At 38.3% G+C, this 17,890-nt stretch overlaps 1 protein-coding gene across 2 annotated transcripts in view; it reads right to left on the bottom strand.

Annotated features, from left to right (window-relative positions):
• Nucleotides 1–209: 209 nt before the first annotated feature.
• Nucleotides 210–17,890, bottom strand: part of col2a1b (collagen, type II, alpha 1b) — a 52,878-nt gene continuing 35,197 nt past the window's right edge. The window contains exons 34-54 of one of the 2 annotated variants that reach the window (XM_023954654.2): nucleotides 14,964–15,071; nucleotides 14,816–14,869; nucleotides 14,550–14,603; nucleotides 12,753–12,806; nucleotides 12,556–12,609; nucleotides 10,307–10,414; nucleotides 9,922–9,975; nucleotides 9,786–9,839; nucleotides 9,094–9,255; nucleotides 7,969–8,076; nucleotides 5,161–5,268; nucleotides 4,991–5,044; nucleotides 4,596–4,703; nucleotides 4,244–4,297; nucleotides 4,021–4,128; nucleotides 3,859–3,912; nucleotides 3,576–3,683; nucleotides 2,623–2,914; nucleotides 2,205–2,389; nucleotides 1,825–2,067; nucleotides 210–1,722 (exon numbers count right to left, since the gene is read on the bottom strand). In XM_023954654.2, coding sequence (XP_023810422.1) covers nucleotides 1,576–1,722; nucleotides 1,825–2,067; nucleotides 2,205–2,389; nucleotides 2,623–2,914; nucleotides 3,576–3,683; nucleotides 3,859–3,912; nucleotides 4,021–4,128; nucleotides 4,244–4,297; nucleotides 4,596–4,703; nucleotides 4,991–5,044; nucleotides 5,161–5,268; nucleotides 7,969–8,076; nucleotides 9,094–9,255; nucleotides 9,786–9,839; nucleotides 9,922–9,975; nucleotides 10,307–10,414; nucleotides 12,556–12,609; nucleotides 12,753–12,806; nucleotides 14,550–14,603; nucleotides 14,816–14,869; nucleotides 14,964–15,071 — 2,271 coding nt within the window. In that variant the 3' untranslated portion in view covers nucleotides 210–1,575. 2 annotated transcript variants of the gene reach the window in all.

Raw genomic sequence — 17,890 nt, 5'->3', positions numbered from 1 at the left:
AGGAGGAGAAACCATTCTGGTTTCTAGGAAGAAACCTATTCTAAGTCTGCCTTAAACCTCCTGTGTCCCCACTTTCCTACTTTACCCGCTTAAGGAAGACAAATATTTAGTGGAAGCAGGGCACAGGAGACAAAAAAAGAAAACACCTCCTCATGGTATCCACCATGAGGCTGAAGGACAAACAGGAAAGAAATAAAGGGCAAATGTCATCTGTTACATGGATTTGGTTTTTTATTTCCAATTTACATTAATTAAAACGTAACAAAAACAAAATCATAATAATATTAATATAATAATGCTTTCTTTTAATTAATAATAATACTATTAATAATAATTTAAAATATACACAACCTCAGACGAATTCCCCCTGTGTTGTTGCTGTGAATCAGTCAAACACACCTAAAATTCCTTTACCTTTGTAAGTGTGTGTCAATCAGAGGGCTCGCGCTGTGTGACAGGATGTGAGGGGGGGGGGGGGGGTCACAGCAAACAGGGGATCCAGCCAATGTAAAATCATGTGAGATTGAAAGGGTTGAAACTTGGTTTTTCTTTTTTTTCCCCACTGTGAGGTAGCTTTAAACACCAAAAGGAACGAAAAAAGATGAACGAATTTGTTCCTGAAAGCCTTAAATGTAAAACACATGTTTTTAATTTAAGTGAGGGGGCGGGGTCAATGCAGGAACATTTATAACCCTGATATCCAACATTCCATGCTAAAATGCTTTTTTCCTCTCTCAGAAAGCTGTATATATATGTATACACACATATACATATATATACATATGTACAAGTCACTACATGTGAGAACCTGGTTGTAAAAAAACACAAGCTGTTTTACAACAATAGCACCATTGACTTTATTATAATACACAGCAATTGATGATACACACTGTGGCAGCAGAAACAGGAGCTCCTGCACTCTGTCTGTTGTGTAGCTAGACTTTTGGTTTCAAACAGATTTTTTTTTATTTTTATTTTTTATTTGATCCAGTAGGGATGGGATGGGAAAAAAATAGGAAAAAGTAGGAGAGGAGGGGACTGAAGTTCTCTCTCTATTTTTTTCTTTAAATATGTGTAAATCCACTTTTTACTCACTTTGCAGCAAACCTAGTCCTACAACGCCTTGAGCCGAACCAAAACAATAAATAAATAACACCCACACATTGTTCTCCTGTTCCCTGGCATTTTCCTGTACTCTCATACTTACTCCTTTTATGTTTGTAGAAATGGGTGGTGGTGGCGGCGGGTGTGTGTGGGGGGGTGGGGTTGCATTTTACATAGAAGGAATTGGGGGATTTTGGGAAAGGAGGGAGGGAGGAGCTGACTGGAGGCAATGCTGGATGAAACACAAATGACAGTTACTGGTGCCACTCAGTGCAGATATCCTATGGAGTTCAACTTGGAAAAGCACTTTTTACTTTGAAAAGAGTCTCATTAAAAAAAAAAGTGTCTTGATTTTTTTCTTGTTTTTTGGTCGTTCTCTCCACGTTTTTCAGAAGCGTGCTCCTCATTCATTTTGTGTTTTCGTTTTCAAATTCCCACTTGTTCTTTCTCATCTTCTGGATTCTTCGTTCTTTACAAGAAGCAGACCGGTCCCACGTCGACGCCAAACTCCTGGTCCGCTCCACCAATATCCATGGGGGCAATGTCCACAATGGGCAAACGTGAGGTCTTCTGCGACCTGTATTCCATCACTGTCTTGCCCCATTTACCTGTGTGTTCCTGTGCAGGAGATAAAAATGACACGTCACTTCTCTAAAAAATCTGAGAAAATTCTCTTTCTTCTATGTGCTTTTATTTTTGATCATTGACTGCGGTCCTCACCGTGCAGCTGTCTTCCATGACGCTGTAAGTAAAGCGGCTGTTGCCCTCAGCTCTGATCTCCACATCATTGGAACCTTGCAGCAGCAAGGCCTTCTTTAAGTTGCCTGTTGAGGCATCCATGTATGCCACGCTGTTCTTACAGTGGTACGTGAGGTTCTGAGAAGCCTCGGTGGACAGCAGCCTCAGGAAATTCATTTGAATGGCAGCAGTGTTGGGTGCCAAGCTGTCATCGCCATAGTTGAACTGCGGTGGAGGGACAGAGTCAGAGTAACAAACAAAACAAATCTATTAAAGGTTTTAAAAACCCTTTTTAGTCAAACATTTAAAAAACAAAAGCCATCTCTCAGAAATTGAAAAGTAAAATATGCGGTGAAACCTACGTGGAATCCTCCATTCATCGTCTCTCCAAACCAGACATGTTTGTTTCTGCTCTTGCTTGACCACCAGTTCTTGCGAGGAATGCTGGAGGGGTTGGGGTAGACACAGGACTCCCCTGTCTCCATGTTGCAGAAGACTTTGATTGCATCTACCGTGCATCCTTGGTTAGGATCAATCCAGTAATCACCTGCACTTAGGAAAAAAAAAAATCAATCTAACAAAATAACAGTACAAGACATCCGTAAAAAATGTACACGTTATGAATTGCTATTCCTGCACGTTAAAAACCGACTGAATAAGTGTAAACCAAACATTTCCTAACACCAGATTGCAAATTTGACACAAATCTTCTCTTTGCCAAACTCAACTCCTGACCAAAACACCTGCCGGTTTCCTCCAATTCCTTTCGGCATCACTCACCGCTCTTCCAGTCAGGATGACAGAGCTTCAGATCTCTGCAGGTGCGGGCAGGGTTCTTCTTGGACCCCTCAGGGCTGCGGATGTTCTCAATCTGATTGTTAAGAGATTTGATTGTAGCGTCGACCTCAGCATCGTGCTGACGGAGGTTTCCAGCAGCAGCCTGGTCGGCCCTCATGTACCGGAGAGGATCGGGTGATTTCTCAGGCTGACCCAGACCAGCAAACGCAGACATGTCAATGCCAGGGCCTGGGGGACCTGGAGGACCAGGGGGTCCTGGATTTCCAGGAGGACCCTAAGAGACAAAAAGGAGGTGGCAATGTTGTGTAATTTTTTAAATCACAAAATAAAGTATCAGTTGATATGATCCCAGATCCATTAGTTATTTTTAATTGTTTATTAAGTTTCCTAAAATAAATTCTTAACTTTTCTTTGTAAAACTAAAAACAAATGAAATCTATTTTACACAAATGTAGACATTATTTAAAATTGTAGAAATTATTTGGTCTATTTCAATTGAATCTGGACAAAAAAAGAACAACATAATAAAATGAGTAAAGCTTATTTAAAGAGGCATAATGGCAGGTCCATGATAAAAATGCTTCAGGTGGACAAAAGCCACAATGTTTGGCTCGCATCACAAACAGCCTTTTATATATAGTGGACTTGTGTATGATACTTTTTTTATGATTTTTTGATCCTATTTCAGTTATTTTTTGAAATGTTAAGGTCTTTGTTTTGGTTTTTAAGGTTGAACGAGGTTTTTTTTCTGTAAAGCTATTTGTGTTACTAAGGTAAAAGCGCTTTATAAATAAAGTTTCATTTGACTATAAATCATGCTTTGTCTTTCTGAACTTTTGTCTTTTTTGAGACAAATCATCTGCTCAAAGGTTACTTTTACCTAAGTCTAATGACTGAGAAAGAGTCACATAGCATGGAGGTAGAATTTTACTCACAGCCGGACCGGAGTCTCCACCGCGACCACGTGGTCCAGGAGGTCCAATTGGTCCTGGTAGACCATTTGCGCCATCTCTACCAGAGGGGCCCACAGGTCCAGGTGGTCCCTAGAGGTGTTCAAGTTGTATTGGATTATTCATTGTTCTTGAAAAAATAATATCTTTTAAGTAATACCATCATAGGCATCAACACATAAAAAACCCATCAGCATTTGACTAAATGTAGATCATTTATTTTTACTTCTAACAGCTGAAGTTTTTTTTTTATAGCGTAGGAACTCACTCTTTGTCCAGCAGGCCCAGCAGGTCCAGTTGCTCCCTGGTCTCCAGCTTGACCCTATTGCACAGGAAGCTCAATAAATATCAGCAGGTTGGCAGAAAAAATGTACAATAGACTGAATCAAGAGAACACAAATTAGATTCGGATTTAGTTAGTCAAGCTTACTGGAGGTCCAGGGAGACCTTGCAGACCAGTGAAACCTCTGTGTCCCTTTTGCCCCCTCTCACCGCCTTCTCCAGCCTCACCCTTGTCACCACGAGGTCCTTGTGGTCCCTGTAAATATGGAGAGACATCAAAGCTGATCGAAAACTGGCTAAAGGGAGGTTTTTGATTTCAAAGCTTGATTTCACTTTTTGCAGCACAAAGTTTGTATATGCAGGACTCATACAGGCATTCCTCTAGCTCCTGCAGGTCCTGAAGGTCCAGCAGGTCCTTGCGGGCCCTAAAAATAAAGAGAAACATAAGAGATGTTCATAGCAAATCTAGTGAAAAAGAAAACTCTTTTGTGGTTTTTAACTATCATAACTGGCATGTATGCACATACTTGTTTAACACTGCATAAAATGTTGCCCAATGTGAATTTATTGAGTTTCATGGGCAAAAAAACTACCAAGTCTTCTAGCATACATGATCTGGGACTGTGGGTCATTAAATAATATCCTCCACCTGGATTTCCTATAAAATAATACCAGTTTTTTAACATTTTTTCACAGTTTGTTTGTACTGGAGTCATTACTTACTGGCTCTCCTCTGTCTCCTTGTTTGCCAGTGGGACCCACAGGGCCTGGAGCCCCTGGAGCCCCCGGGGCGCCAGAGGCACCTACAGGGCCAGTGTTACCCCGATCACCCTGCAGGAAAAAAAAAGAGTGTGACTGAGAAAAAGAATATCAGAAAAATGACTTTATATGCACCGGAAGACTGCCGCAGGAAAGGCAAATTAATATCCTTGACAGAAGCTTCACCAAAGCAAGATCTGTTCATATTGTAAGAAATGAGGGAAAATTCCTTTAAAGTTGCTCTAATCTGTGAATGTCTTTAAAGATTTCTGAAAACCCTGCAAGCAGATTAAGTTCAGTGTTGACTGCATCATTATGGAACAAAGAGGGTCGTGCCCTTTGCATCTTTTTTTCCTCACCTTGATTCCAGCAGATCCATCTCTGCCAGGTGGTCCATCAGATCCAGGGTTGCCCTGATGTACAAAAGAACAAGCATGAATAGTTTCCACCTCAGACTTACCTGATGTTTGAAGATAATCTGCATAATGTGGGATTTTATCATTGCATTGGTGAGAGATGAGCTTCTGACCTCTCTACCAGGTTCTCCAGCAGGTCCTGTAAGTCCAGGTGGTCCAACGGGTCCAGGAGGTCCACGGTCTCCTGGACCTCCAGGAGCTCCCTGCTTTCCAGGCTCACCCTGAGAGAAAAGAGGAGGATTTATTATATCACATAAAAAAACAGTTAACCTACACAAATTACCAGTAAGCATTTATCCTCCATTTACACTCTTGCAGCATCTAGACTTGCACTATTTTTTAACTTTGTAGTCAAACTGAATAATTTCTTAATGTGCTTTGTTGTTTGTTCGCAGATTTTGTATGCAGGCAAAGTAAGCCTTCAGATAAAGACGTAAGGAAATTACATTTTAATATACAAGCGATGACACTTGCTTCAGAGACTGTACTGACCAGAGATGCCATTAATCTAATTGTATATCAGTAAACTGGATGAGCTGTTAGCTTACTCTGTTCAGGATCATGTTTTTGTGGTCAGATCCACCAGGAACAGAAGCTAAGGTCATTTCAGTCAGAATGAGATATTGAGGTGACTGACCATAAACAGTCACCATAATTATCTATCCTTCAATGGTACTTAGTGTTGGTCACATGTATCGATATTGGGTCAAAGAAGATAACATGAAGTTCAGTAGGATAACATGAAGTTCAATAATATGTCCCCCTCCGCCCTTTCTAAGCACTGTGTATGGTTTCTTGATTGTGATTGGCTAAATTCCGTCACAATCCGCAGTACACTTGTGGAGGTACTGTTTCGGGGGCTTTCTGTGACACTTTCCAGCTCCTTTTCAAAATGTTGACTGTACACAAAATGAGGAGATGAGTTTCTCTGATCAAAACCAGTGGTTTGGACTTCTGAAAAAGATAACTATTCTTGTTATTTTCCTGTTTACATGATTTACACTTAGGACAGTGAGCCTTTAGTAATGAAAAACAATATGTAACATTTTATGCGGATCGAGATTCAATGCTGACAAAAGTTTCCTCTTTTTCCCCCAGACAAACCTTTTCTTTATTTGTTTCTGGTCTTCAAATATACATTTCAGAGTAACTTTAATAAAAATGTATTTAGATGTAGTTCTGTTCTATGTGAAGAAATGAAAATATCCCATTGCCCCAAAATGTTCCTTGAATAGTTCATTCTCATTTAATGTTATTATAAGGGTTCAAAGAGCGCTGGCTGATTGGTTTGCCCTCACACATTTTCACCTTAGCAAATCTGGCCCTCTTTGTAGGGGGCATTTGGACCCCCCTCCCCAAAACATGACTAATTGAAGCTCTGTCTGTTTTTAAAAGCTCCATCCTTGGTGAGTTTGGCATCATTACATATTTTCAGGCATCTCTTTTATGAATGCAAATAACTAAATAATTAATCCTCAGGACTTGTCCTCTGAGATGCTGTAAGTAAGGAATATGATTAATATCAAATGAACTTCTTGTCATTTGGCCTGCTGTTCCCATAGAATCACAGGATGGGAAGCTCTGGCGCAGGTGAGATGGTTTCATTTGATCAAGTTAGGACACAGCAGAGTCTGTCTGCTGGATTTCACTTTACTGATTCGCTAAACTTAAAGGATCAAGCTCATATGACAGGTTCATGTATATTTATGATAAACCGCAGCCGCAGGGACAGTGTTGTTTTCATCTTGTAAAGTATTTTTGAGCTAAGTGAGTTGTGAGTCTAGACATGCTCTCCAGTTTGTCATCAGAGCAAACTGTGGTCGTGGAGCCACAGCCAAGGCTGCATTGTGATTCTCTGGAGTCGTTGCTGCATTTTTTTTAAGCATAGTTTTCATCATGACCATGAAATAGATCAGCCATAAACTTGGTGGATGGTAATACAGTAAAGTAAATGAAGACATTTAAATGATGCAACAAAAACTTCATAAATGTAAAGCTGAAGGGAAAGTAAAGGTGCAGGATACTGTACATGCTGTCAAAAATCTCTTTTTGGTTCGCTTACTGGTTCTGCCTCCCTTTGAAGTAGGGTTTGCATTTAAGAGCACTTTACAGCTTGAAGACAATATCACATTTCTTCTAGTTGAGGCAGGAAAATATGTCTGTTAAGGAGCTGTGGACAAAATCCATTAGTGACTTGTTGGTAATGTGTTTCCAAACAACATTTTATGAATACTTTAGGAGAGATGCTTTTAAAAGGCTTGGCTTACAGCCATCAAAGGAACAATTGTGAAGCTGCATTGATCAGTTTCCGTCTTTGCTGGCCAACAAAAGCCAACTGGAAAGGTTTGGAAAAACCACATCATCATTTATTCGACATTAACAACACATGAGAGCAAATATGGTTCAGGACTGGAAGACAGGAAGGGAAGACTATGGTCATATAACATATGGTTGTTACGAATTTATGTAGTTAAAGTCTATTTATATAGCCAGTTAGTGGAGTATGTTTTAGTTTTAAAGTAGATGAAGATTTCAGAGTGAATAAATCCTGTTTATTACATGGTTCTAATAAATAAAACCCCAGAAACTATGTCCTATAAAACTACACAGGTTTTTTGATTTTGGCTAAAAATGGCATAATTATAGTTAAAAAACCACTGGGAGCACTTTTAAAATTGATGTAAAGCTGATTGAAGCTGGTCTTTAATCTTTTACTCCCTATGATATTTCTTCGTAATGAAAGCAGGTAGCTGCAAACCATGTTTTCCCTGAATTATTATACTGAAATTATGTTTTTTTTCATCAAAGATGTTCATGATGAATAAGATTTATATGAATAATAAAGTTGCAGTGTTGGAAGTATTTTTGAAGGCAGAGCTGAGCACATTGAACTTTGTCAGAAGGTGAGCCAAATGACTTACAGAAGGTCCAGGTAAACCTGGGAAACCCCTTTCACCTCGCTGTCCTGGCAGACCAACAATACCGCGCTGACCAGCCAGTCCTTGAGGACCCGAGGGACCTGAAGGGCCCTGAAAAGAGAGATACCAACACAAAACCCAACTCATGAGTCTGTTTTTGAATACATTTGTTTGTGACTTTTTTATTATTTTAAAACATGTAAAACTTTTATTTATCACATTTCTTTTATTAAAGAGCTGGCCTTTCATCCCACCAGAGGAAGTGTCAGTAGCAGAGTCAGCATGTCAGAGCTGGGAGTCAAGTCAAAGTATCTTTGAACCGAACTGAATTGTTAAAGCGCTGTTCTGAACACGGGCACATTTTCTCAGTACTGACATTTGAGATTTCATTCCCAGCTGCAGGTGGATGTTTCATCCTAAGTTCCTCCATCACCTCCCCAGTTTAAATGTTCCTCCGTCACAGACTGCTTTGCCTTTACACATGGCAACTTCCTGACACCAAGTTCAGTATGAACAGCCGACTGTAGATGACAGCTGAGACCCGCCGTTCAGCAAACGCTGCATTTGATGTGCAGATACAAGATTCAATTTCATATACAGAAAGAAGTCTATAGGAGGAAAGGCTCTCCACAGAGGAGCTACAGTATCTCCATGTTTGAGCAGGCTATTGTGTATGACACGGCATGTTATAATCTTGACTGTTCTTGTCATATTTATAATGGGTGTGTGTGCAGCAGTGAACTTAAGAAAGGTAAAAACCTGGAGTCTCGTCATCAGACTGTCATTGGATTGTGCTGCCCTGTGCTGTCACATGTCTTTGTCTGCTATGAGAGTCAGCCATGGACTCTGACAGCTCTGTGTATTAAATCAGTGTCTATTGCAGATAAAATTGGCCGTCTTGGAGACAGATCCACGCAAAAGTGGCCATAAATGTAGAAAACAGACATTTAGTATGTAATTTTCTCCACATTGGCTTTTTAGAAGGGATAAATGAGCACGTGTCATTTTGTGGATGCTGAAGAAACTAAAAAGTTACTTTAAACACAGTTTTAAGACGTTTAAGATTATTTAAAAGCTAGTGTCTTGAAGGTTATGTGGAAAAGTATGAATAAAAAATGACAAACTCACATTAGGACCATCCTCTCCGGCATCTCCTTTCTCTCCAGGAGCCCCAGCAGGACCACGAAGTCCAGCATCGCCTTGCCTTCCTGCAGGTCCAGGGTCTCCTCTCACACCCTTGGGTCCATCTTTACCAGGAGGGCCAGCAGGACCAGCAGGTCCGGGATTGCCCTAAACAGGAAAAAGGAAGGTGTTCGTTAAATTATTTATATGAAAATACCGCATTATTATAAAACTAATTTATAGGTCGGGCTTGTTTGCATGCACTAGCAAAACACAACAAAGCAGCATCTGTGCAGCCGTAAATAATTTTTTACAACACACAGCTGTTATACTTGAACACATCCTATATAAACTGTGCCTCCTTTTCAACAACTTTATAAAAACACGTTGAAAAACAAAGCTAAAAATCTACCATAACGCTCCTGTTGTTTCAGACAATGGAGGTGTGTGGGTAATAAAGAGGCAATAATGAGTGCTGCTTGTGAGAATAGAAATTAATTAGCCTTTCTTAAACATTTCCATTATTCTTTGTCTCAATACATTTTTACTGTTTGACATGTATCCAGTGTTTTCAAATCTCTTTATTGACTGTAGTTTTTATTTTTACTATATAACCTGTAATCTAATTGTAATTTTTTGGTGTGGTTGAAACACAATGAAAACACTGCAGGCTCATATAATTAGGATGAAGTACTCACATTTGGACCAGGAGGTCCTACTCGTCCAGCAGCTCCAGGGAAACCAGTGGCTCCCTTGCACAGAGAAGAAGTCATCAATAATCAAGTAACAATTTCAAAGAATTGAAAACAAAAACATTATCTTAAGAGCACTTACAGGGGGTCCCTGAGCACCCCGAGCGCCTTTAGGTCCAGAAACACCAGTAGGTCCCTGGAATAGAAAGCAATCTGTCTTATTGTCTTTTTGCTCTCTGAATCCTTTGGAGTTGTTTGCCTGTGAAAGTCCATTTCTTGTATGCTACAATGACTGACATCAATGGCTGTTAACCTCACTTTAGATTCAGTAGATAAAATTGTTGATCTTTTCCAACTCAACATTTTCCAGTGTGGACAGTCAGAAAGGGTCTGTCTTTCCATCTAACTTTCATCCTTATCAAAAATAAAACTACAATAAACTATACAGTTAGATAATATGTCATATTTTACCTAAAATCTGAATTAATGACACAAGCAGCTTAAAATACCCATCAAAAATGACATACTGCAGGTCCTGGTGCACCAGATGGTCCTTGGGGTCCAGGTGCGCCAGCCTCTCCCTTCTGCCCTGGTTCTCCCTGCTCTCCCTTGGTTCCAGGTTGGCCATCAGCACCCTGAAACAAAAACAAGGAAGAGTTGATGAAGATGTTGACACTAGCTTTCAGTAACCGAAAACTCCTACAGTGGAGGAACCTGAGCATAGCCAGAGTAAAAAAAGAAAGTACTTTACCTTCTTGAATGTATGCATGTACAAATAGGTTATGGTACAAAAGTGTTTAAATGTGCTTTTATTAAAGCCAAACCATTAGCTGAAAATTACTTTGAACTTCTTCAGTATTGCATTTACGCCCTGACCAATATTTGATTGTTCTTTCTAACTTCAAGAGTTAAAAGTTGATACCAAATTTTACTTTGATGGGGTAAAAGCTTGTTTATTTTTTTTTTATAGATGCAGTACTAAGTGGAAGCATTTGAGTATGTTTTATTCTTTCATGTAACCCCATGTTGCTTTCTCATTGATGGGGAGTAGACACTCAGCAAAGAGGGCAAATCATGGTTTTTTAAATAGAAAAATAGGAATTGTTTGAAAATCTTGCCAGTCTTCACACTATCCAGCATGGTAGGTTGAGTGGTCAAACGTTGCTCTGACGTTCTAAGGTGTTTAAACATATTAATAGGACAGAAAAATTAAGATTTTTTGTATGTCTTTTTTTTTAAAAATATTCCAAGCCTTGATTTCCAGAGACACAAATGCCTAAACTCAACTGCAGAGAGTCGTAGAAGTTGTACAACTCCTTATGGACATGACAGTTCTATAATTAGCCATTCAACTTCCTAAAACAAAAATCTACAGCTATAATTACTACAATGTTTGGTCTGATTAAAGGCAGATTGATTAGGAGTTAGTTGTAATTACTGAGATGATATATTTGACCTGATTTGGAGGTGGGAACACAGACAGAACTGTTGATTTAACATCATTCATTTGGAATTGTTACAAGGGGCCAAAGTGACTGAAGTGATCTGTACTGATATACTTAAACCAAAAAGCTATATAGTTGCAGTAGTAAATTCCTTAATCATATTTCCAATTGACAAACATGTATTCCAGGTCTTTTATTGCTCAATGACAGCTGTTTGATGTTGAAGACAATATGAAGGTCTGTTTCCTATCTCTGTGGTGACACGCGTTGATGTTGCACTATGTATACAGCTGAGAAAAAAAAAAAACACTTTTTACAAAGCTTCTGGCGTTATTTGTTCTGACACAAAATCTATAATTAATCTCAGTTCAACCTGAAGGGAGTAAAAGTCTTAAAATAAATTGTAGTGCCACAAGCATATAATGATGAAATCAATTTTGGAAGGATGTGGTTTATGAAAAGCATTTATTCTGTCTGGAGTCTTTGTGAAACAGTAAATGAATGAATGTTGCTTTGACTTCTGACAGTCCACAAACTGTCCACATAATTATGGGCTGGGAAACCGTAACAGAATAATTAATTACAAAAAAGGGAAACACAGACAAAGGCAGGTGGATATTAATGTTTTTGAGATAATGGCAACAAAAGAGAAGGGACTAAAAAAATAGGTCTATTCAAAATGACGTGTTTTGATATAAAATTCTTTTTTTGTGTGTTTAATCTTAAATGTATTTGTTTTTTGTGTTTATGTAATTCTATACTTATTCTATACATAGTTTTGCTGGTAGACACTCAAATACATGAGCATTGACTTATAAACTAGTGTTTTCTAATATACTTTGATATATTGTAATGTTTTGAACATTTACTATCAGACATATTTTTTTATCAAAAAATGCAAAAAGACAAATTAAAAATGTTTTGATGTGCATTTTCATATAAGATTGACTAAAATATTTTGTCTCTAAATATTAGCTGCTGCGTCCTTGTTCAATGAAGAGAAATGCTGGTTAGTTTTAAGTCATTTCAGAGCCTCGTTTTTCAGCAGAGCTCTTTGATAAATTTTTGTGCTATAGCTATGCCCTTATACATCAACATACATTGTACATTTAGTTTGATGTCAACCAATTTTTACAATTTTTTTTTAAATTAGTCGTTAGACATTCTTGCATTTAAAAGAAAATTTGTATTTTCATCATGCTAAAATTCTTAAAATACACCAAAGTAAAACCTCAATTAACAAAAAAAGATTTTTTGGTTCATCATTTGAGGTTATTGGTCTTTAACTGTATGGAAAGCTATGGAAATGTGTCGGTTTTAATCAAACTTACAGGAGGTCCAGCAAAACCAGCAGGTCCAGGAGGTCCGGTCTCTCCTCTGTCTCCCTAAACATGAAGAGCAAGATGAACAGGTTTAGAACCTTTTTAGCCAAGTGTAAAAAATACAGTATGACTGTAAATAAAGTCTGTTTTTCTATGTTTGCATGTGCATGTTAAAGAGTAACCAACAGTTAAATGGTGGCACTTACGGGAGCACCACGTGTACCAGGAGCCCCAGAAGGACCAGCAGGACCAGATTCACCCTACAAAAGAACAGAGGAACATCATCAGCAACACGCCAGTCTACATACAGTCTGTGCCAAACATTATGCCTTAAGTCTTAGCAAACACTTTTCATGAAGTTGCATTCACACAACATGGAGAATTGCTAGGGTTATGCCTGTTTTTAAGTCGGGGGACAAAACGAAACCTGAGAACTACCGTCCAATAAGCATTCTACCAATTATTTCAAACATTTTTAAACAATGGGTCACAACACAACTAACCACACATCTCAACAACACTCAAACATTTCTCCATCCAATGCAGTTTGGTTTCAGAAAATATCACTCCACTGATACAGCCTCTTGTTATTTCCTTGAAAATGTGAAACAGCTGCTTGACAAGGGAGGCTTTGTGGGTGCTGTTTTCCTTGATCTGAAATGCGCCTTCGACACTATTAATCATGATGTTCTCCTTGCAAAGTTAACTTATTTTCATTTTTCGAACATTGCCCTCTGCTGGATAAAATCATATAACCGTGACAGAAAACAAGCTGTACAAATTGAAAATTCACAGTCATCATTTATTTCTTAGTTGTTCAGATGAAGTTCATCAAGGCTCAATATTGGGGCCACTTCTATTTAGTTTGTATGCGAACAACCTGCCAGATGTATGCAAGAAATACAATTATATGCAGATGATACACTTCTGTATGTTCATGCCAAAACAAAAGCTGAAGCAGCTGCAGTTCTGTCTGGAGCCATGGTTCCAGTCTTTCAGTGGCTCCAAAAGTCGTGCTTACATCTCAATACTAAAAAGACGGTCTGCATGTTTTTTTCACGTCAGCCAACAAGGGAGGAACAACCATCTGTAGTGTTCAATGGGGAGCGATTGGAAGTTGTAGAACAATTCAGTCTTGGCGTTATCTTCGATTCAAACTTAACTTTTTAAGATCATGTAAAGAACATATCCAATATTGTCAAATTAAATCTGTCAAATTTTAAGCAAATGAGGTCTTCTCTGACTACTGAGGCAGCAAAGGTTTGTATGCATTCAATGATTTTTAGTCATTTAACTTATTGTCTTACTAAAATGAAAGCACTCTGAAACCCCTCAAGTCTCTGTTTAAGAGAACCTTGAAAGTTTTAGACAAAAAGCCTCTGCGTTATCATTACTGTGACATTCTAACCAAGTATGGCATGATGGATTTTGAAAGTTACTAAATGTACATGGATGCCTGTCTCATTTTTAAAGTTTTGAATGGGCTGGCCCCTCCCCCCTTATTAGATTTTATAGTTAACAAAACAAAGGTTGGAAAGGCACCAGGGCTTTAACTTGAGGTAACTGTAACGTTCAAAGGCGCAGGACTAAATTCAGCCAAACAGTGGTGTCAATCAGAGGTACACAGTTATGGAATATGCTGCCAAAGCACATTAGAAACTGTGAAAACTATCCTAACTTCAAAACAGCTCTTAAACAATGGCTGAAAACAAACCAGTCCTGAAGACATTGATGTTATTGTTGTCTTTCTTGGGTTTTTAGACTGTTTTTTTATTGTAAATAACCTGTGTAAATATTTGTAGCTCTAATATTGTGCTATTATATTCTGTTGTAAATGTAACTGTTGACCTTTTATCCTGCTTTAGGACAACGGATAAAATTTAGCTTCTGTGCTAACTCTGGCATATTTATGTAGAAGCAGCTGCTGAAACATTGTTTAATATGCACCGTCCTAATTCAAATAAATAAAATAAAAATAAAATGGTAAAAGAAAAGAAAAACACCTTTTCTCCATTTGGACCCCCAGGACCAGGAGGACCAATGGGACCAGTTAGACCCTGTGAATAAAAGCCAAAGAAAGTTTCAAATGTTAAAAAAGTAAGCAGTTTGTGAGCATCAAAAATGTAATTAGAGGAGCAATCAATGTAAGACACATTAATATATAGCTTAATATATAATATATAGCTATAGCTTAAACAATATTACAGTTTAAAGGAAATAACTTAAAACATTTCAGTTCTGTCTTCAGTTACTCAGGAAAGTCACGCACTCTGGCACCATCTTTGCCGGCAGCACCTTCAGGACCTTTCTCTCCTAAATCTCCCTGTGGGGATAGAAAAAAAAAGGTCCCTTGCTGAAATAATAGACATAGAACAAAAAAAAAGTGTTTATAAAGGTTTGGTCCTGTCATGACGCACTCTGTCTCCTTTGGGTCCAGGAATACCAGCAGCTCCTCTTTCTCCAGGCATTCCCTGCAGGCCCTGGGGTCCTTGAGCTCCGCGAGAACCAGCGGGGCCAATTGCTCCCTAAAGAGTTTGGAGGCAGTAGGAAAGGTATTTTTGCAATGACAATAACTGAATCGGAATCATCTGCTTTATTTTTAAATGTTTTTTTTTATATTTTCTACACTCCAAAATATAGAAAAGGTTATTTTATGGTGAGAACTTATTCATCAAAAGAGCCACCCTCATCGGAAGTGTGTTCAAGGTCAACAGCAGGTACAATAATAGCAGAGAATCCTCAAAATAAAGTTTTTTAAACTTCTTATTCTAATTACACATACGGTAAGTGCAATAAAATAAAAAATATATTTTTGTGAATACTCGAAGTACCTTTAACTCCCAATTGTTATTTCAAATGATGACTTAAGATGATGCTTAAAAAAATACATGTGCTTGTATGTAAGTCAGCTGACTCACTTCTCCTAATCCTTCATATAAGCAAATAATTTCTATTTCAAATAGACAGAAACAAAGGATAAAAGATTACCAACTTTCTTTTGAAAAATTGGAAAAAAAATTAACAGTCTCCCATTATTATGTTGTCCAATTCATTCTGATTTAGTCAAATTAAGGTTGAATTCCAACAAAAATTAATTATTCATAAAATAACAACAACCTGGCTCAAAATTGGTCAAATTAGATAGAACATACTTGTTGAAATGATACAAGCGCAGAGGATGTTTAGCAGCTTCCTGAACTAAAATATCATATCATATCTCTTTGTTAGACAACAAACATTTTTGCATTTTTGCTTTTGTTTCCTTGCTGTTCTCTCAAACCCCATCAATCCATGGTCAATGGTTGGCCTTTGATTCTGCTGGAGGTTTCCTTTGTTCCTAATTTTTCTTCAGTTCATCTCCACCGTGACCCGTTGCTTGCTCAGTTCAGAGATTACACCCAAAATTCCTGAATCTCAATCTGTTGGTCACACAGACCAATTTTATAACACAGTTAGGACAATCTAGCTCTTTTGAAATGATCTGGACGGAATGAAATTATGTCAATCTTTGGACAATAATGATAAGATCTAATGTTGCTCTACTTGATCTTTCTTTTTTTTGTTAGACATTTGTACAGCACAGGGGTCACCAACCTTTTTGAGACTGAGGGCTATTTCATGGGCACTAAGTGGTATGAAGGGTGCCACAGGACCCCCCCCCCCACACACACACACACACACGCACACAAACACAATTTGACGACATCCTTTTGTGTGCCCTATTTTTATTTGCTAATTTTACGCAAATAAATGCATGAAATTTTTAGACCCGTATTACAGGGGGGTTAAACTCAGTTGCAGAGGGGGCCTAAATCCAAAACACACTGTCAGTTGCGGGGTGAACAAAAAAATTTTTTATTGAACACACTAAAGCTAAACTTTAAACCTTTAAAGCTTTAACTTAACTTTAACTTTTTAAACATAAATATGAATAAAAACAGACAGGAATATTAATCCAGAATAATAAATATATTCTGTCAAAATTATGCAAATATGAACAAACAAAGCCAGGAAATATTAATAATTAGAAATAATAAATAAAATGATTCAGTTTTCTTTGCTCTTTTGTCATTTTTTTAGAGCGGAACTCCTGACATAATTTTTAGCAATAAGTTCATTTCTGCTTGGTGTGTGATGTTCTGTGAGAGTCTGGTCCTGCGTGTGTCTTTGGTCCAGTTTGTGATGTCCTGTGTGTGTCTCTGGTCCAGTGTGTGATGTCCTGTGTGTGTCTCTGGTCCAGTGTGTGATGTCCTGTGTGTGTCTCTGGTCCTGTGTGTGATGTCCTGTGTGTTTCTGGTCCTGTGTGTGTCTCTGGTCCTGTGTGTGATGTCCTGTGTGTGTCTTTGGTCCTGTGTGTGTCTTTGTGAAACGTATCAGAGGGATTTGATTATTTAAAAACCTTTTATTGTGAAAATCATGTTTAGGTCTCATAAATTAATCATTAAAAACTAAATTACAGAACTCATCACTGGGATTACTCCAAACATATTCTGCATTTTCCCAATTTTGTGGAACACCAAAAGTAAAAATACCCCAAAATCCTCAACCCTTTCATAAACAAATGATCTATTGTTTATTTATGGTCTGAAAAAGTGCAGCTGTTTTCCAGCCTGCATTACTATTTATTTATATGTTACTATCACCAACTAAACAACCGTAAAAATAATTGTATATGGAAAATACAGACCAGTATTAAAAATGTCCGCAATAGTTAGTAAAGAATGACATTATTAGAATGAGCTGAGTATTTAAGCCCCCCGATGATCCAGGTGTTGCGCAATGGTCTCCGTGCGCCGTTTTACTTCGAACCTGCGCCCACTACCCCTCCCCTTCTCCTCCTCACACACACACACACACGCACACATGTCTCTTTCTCAAAGGCGGGAGCGCCGATTCGCAAGTTTCCATACTCTGCCATATATTTCACGATAGCAGAACTAAAGTGCCACAATTACTAATAGCAAGCACTGAATCAACACCCTCTACTATCCAGGCAAGTACCGTTGCGCCTGAGTCTTAATTCACTATCCTCTTACTTAGTGGCGGCCCCACTGAACATGTCCGAATCTGCTACCCCTGCCCCATGCAAAGCACAAGAACGAAACTTACATATCTGTCCGTTTATTTTGAACACACCCACCACCAGCCAAACAGTATTAACCTCACTTCTGCTCACAGCTCCCTCACTTATGGTGAGTGATTTAACACAACCAAGATTCCCCACTTCCCATGAGTCTTAAAAGCTGAAGGCGGGGCCTTTAAGTATGTTGATTTAAGTATGTTATTTGTACACAGTATGTTGTTTTAATATGTTGATTTTTTATATGAGCAGTGCCATTTTTGG

Source organism: Oryzias latipes, chromosome 5, assembly GCF_053564925.1.
Source record: "Oryzias latipes strain Hd-rR chromosome 5, Olatipes_Hd-rR_3.1".
NCBI classification, from domain to species: Eukaryota; Metazoa; Chordata; class Actinopteri; order Beloniformes; family Adrianichthyidae; genus Oryzias; species Oryzias latipes.
This window is presented reverse-complemented; position numbering and strand designations above follow the sequence as displayed.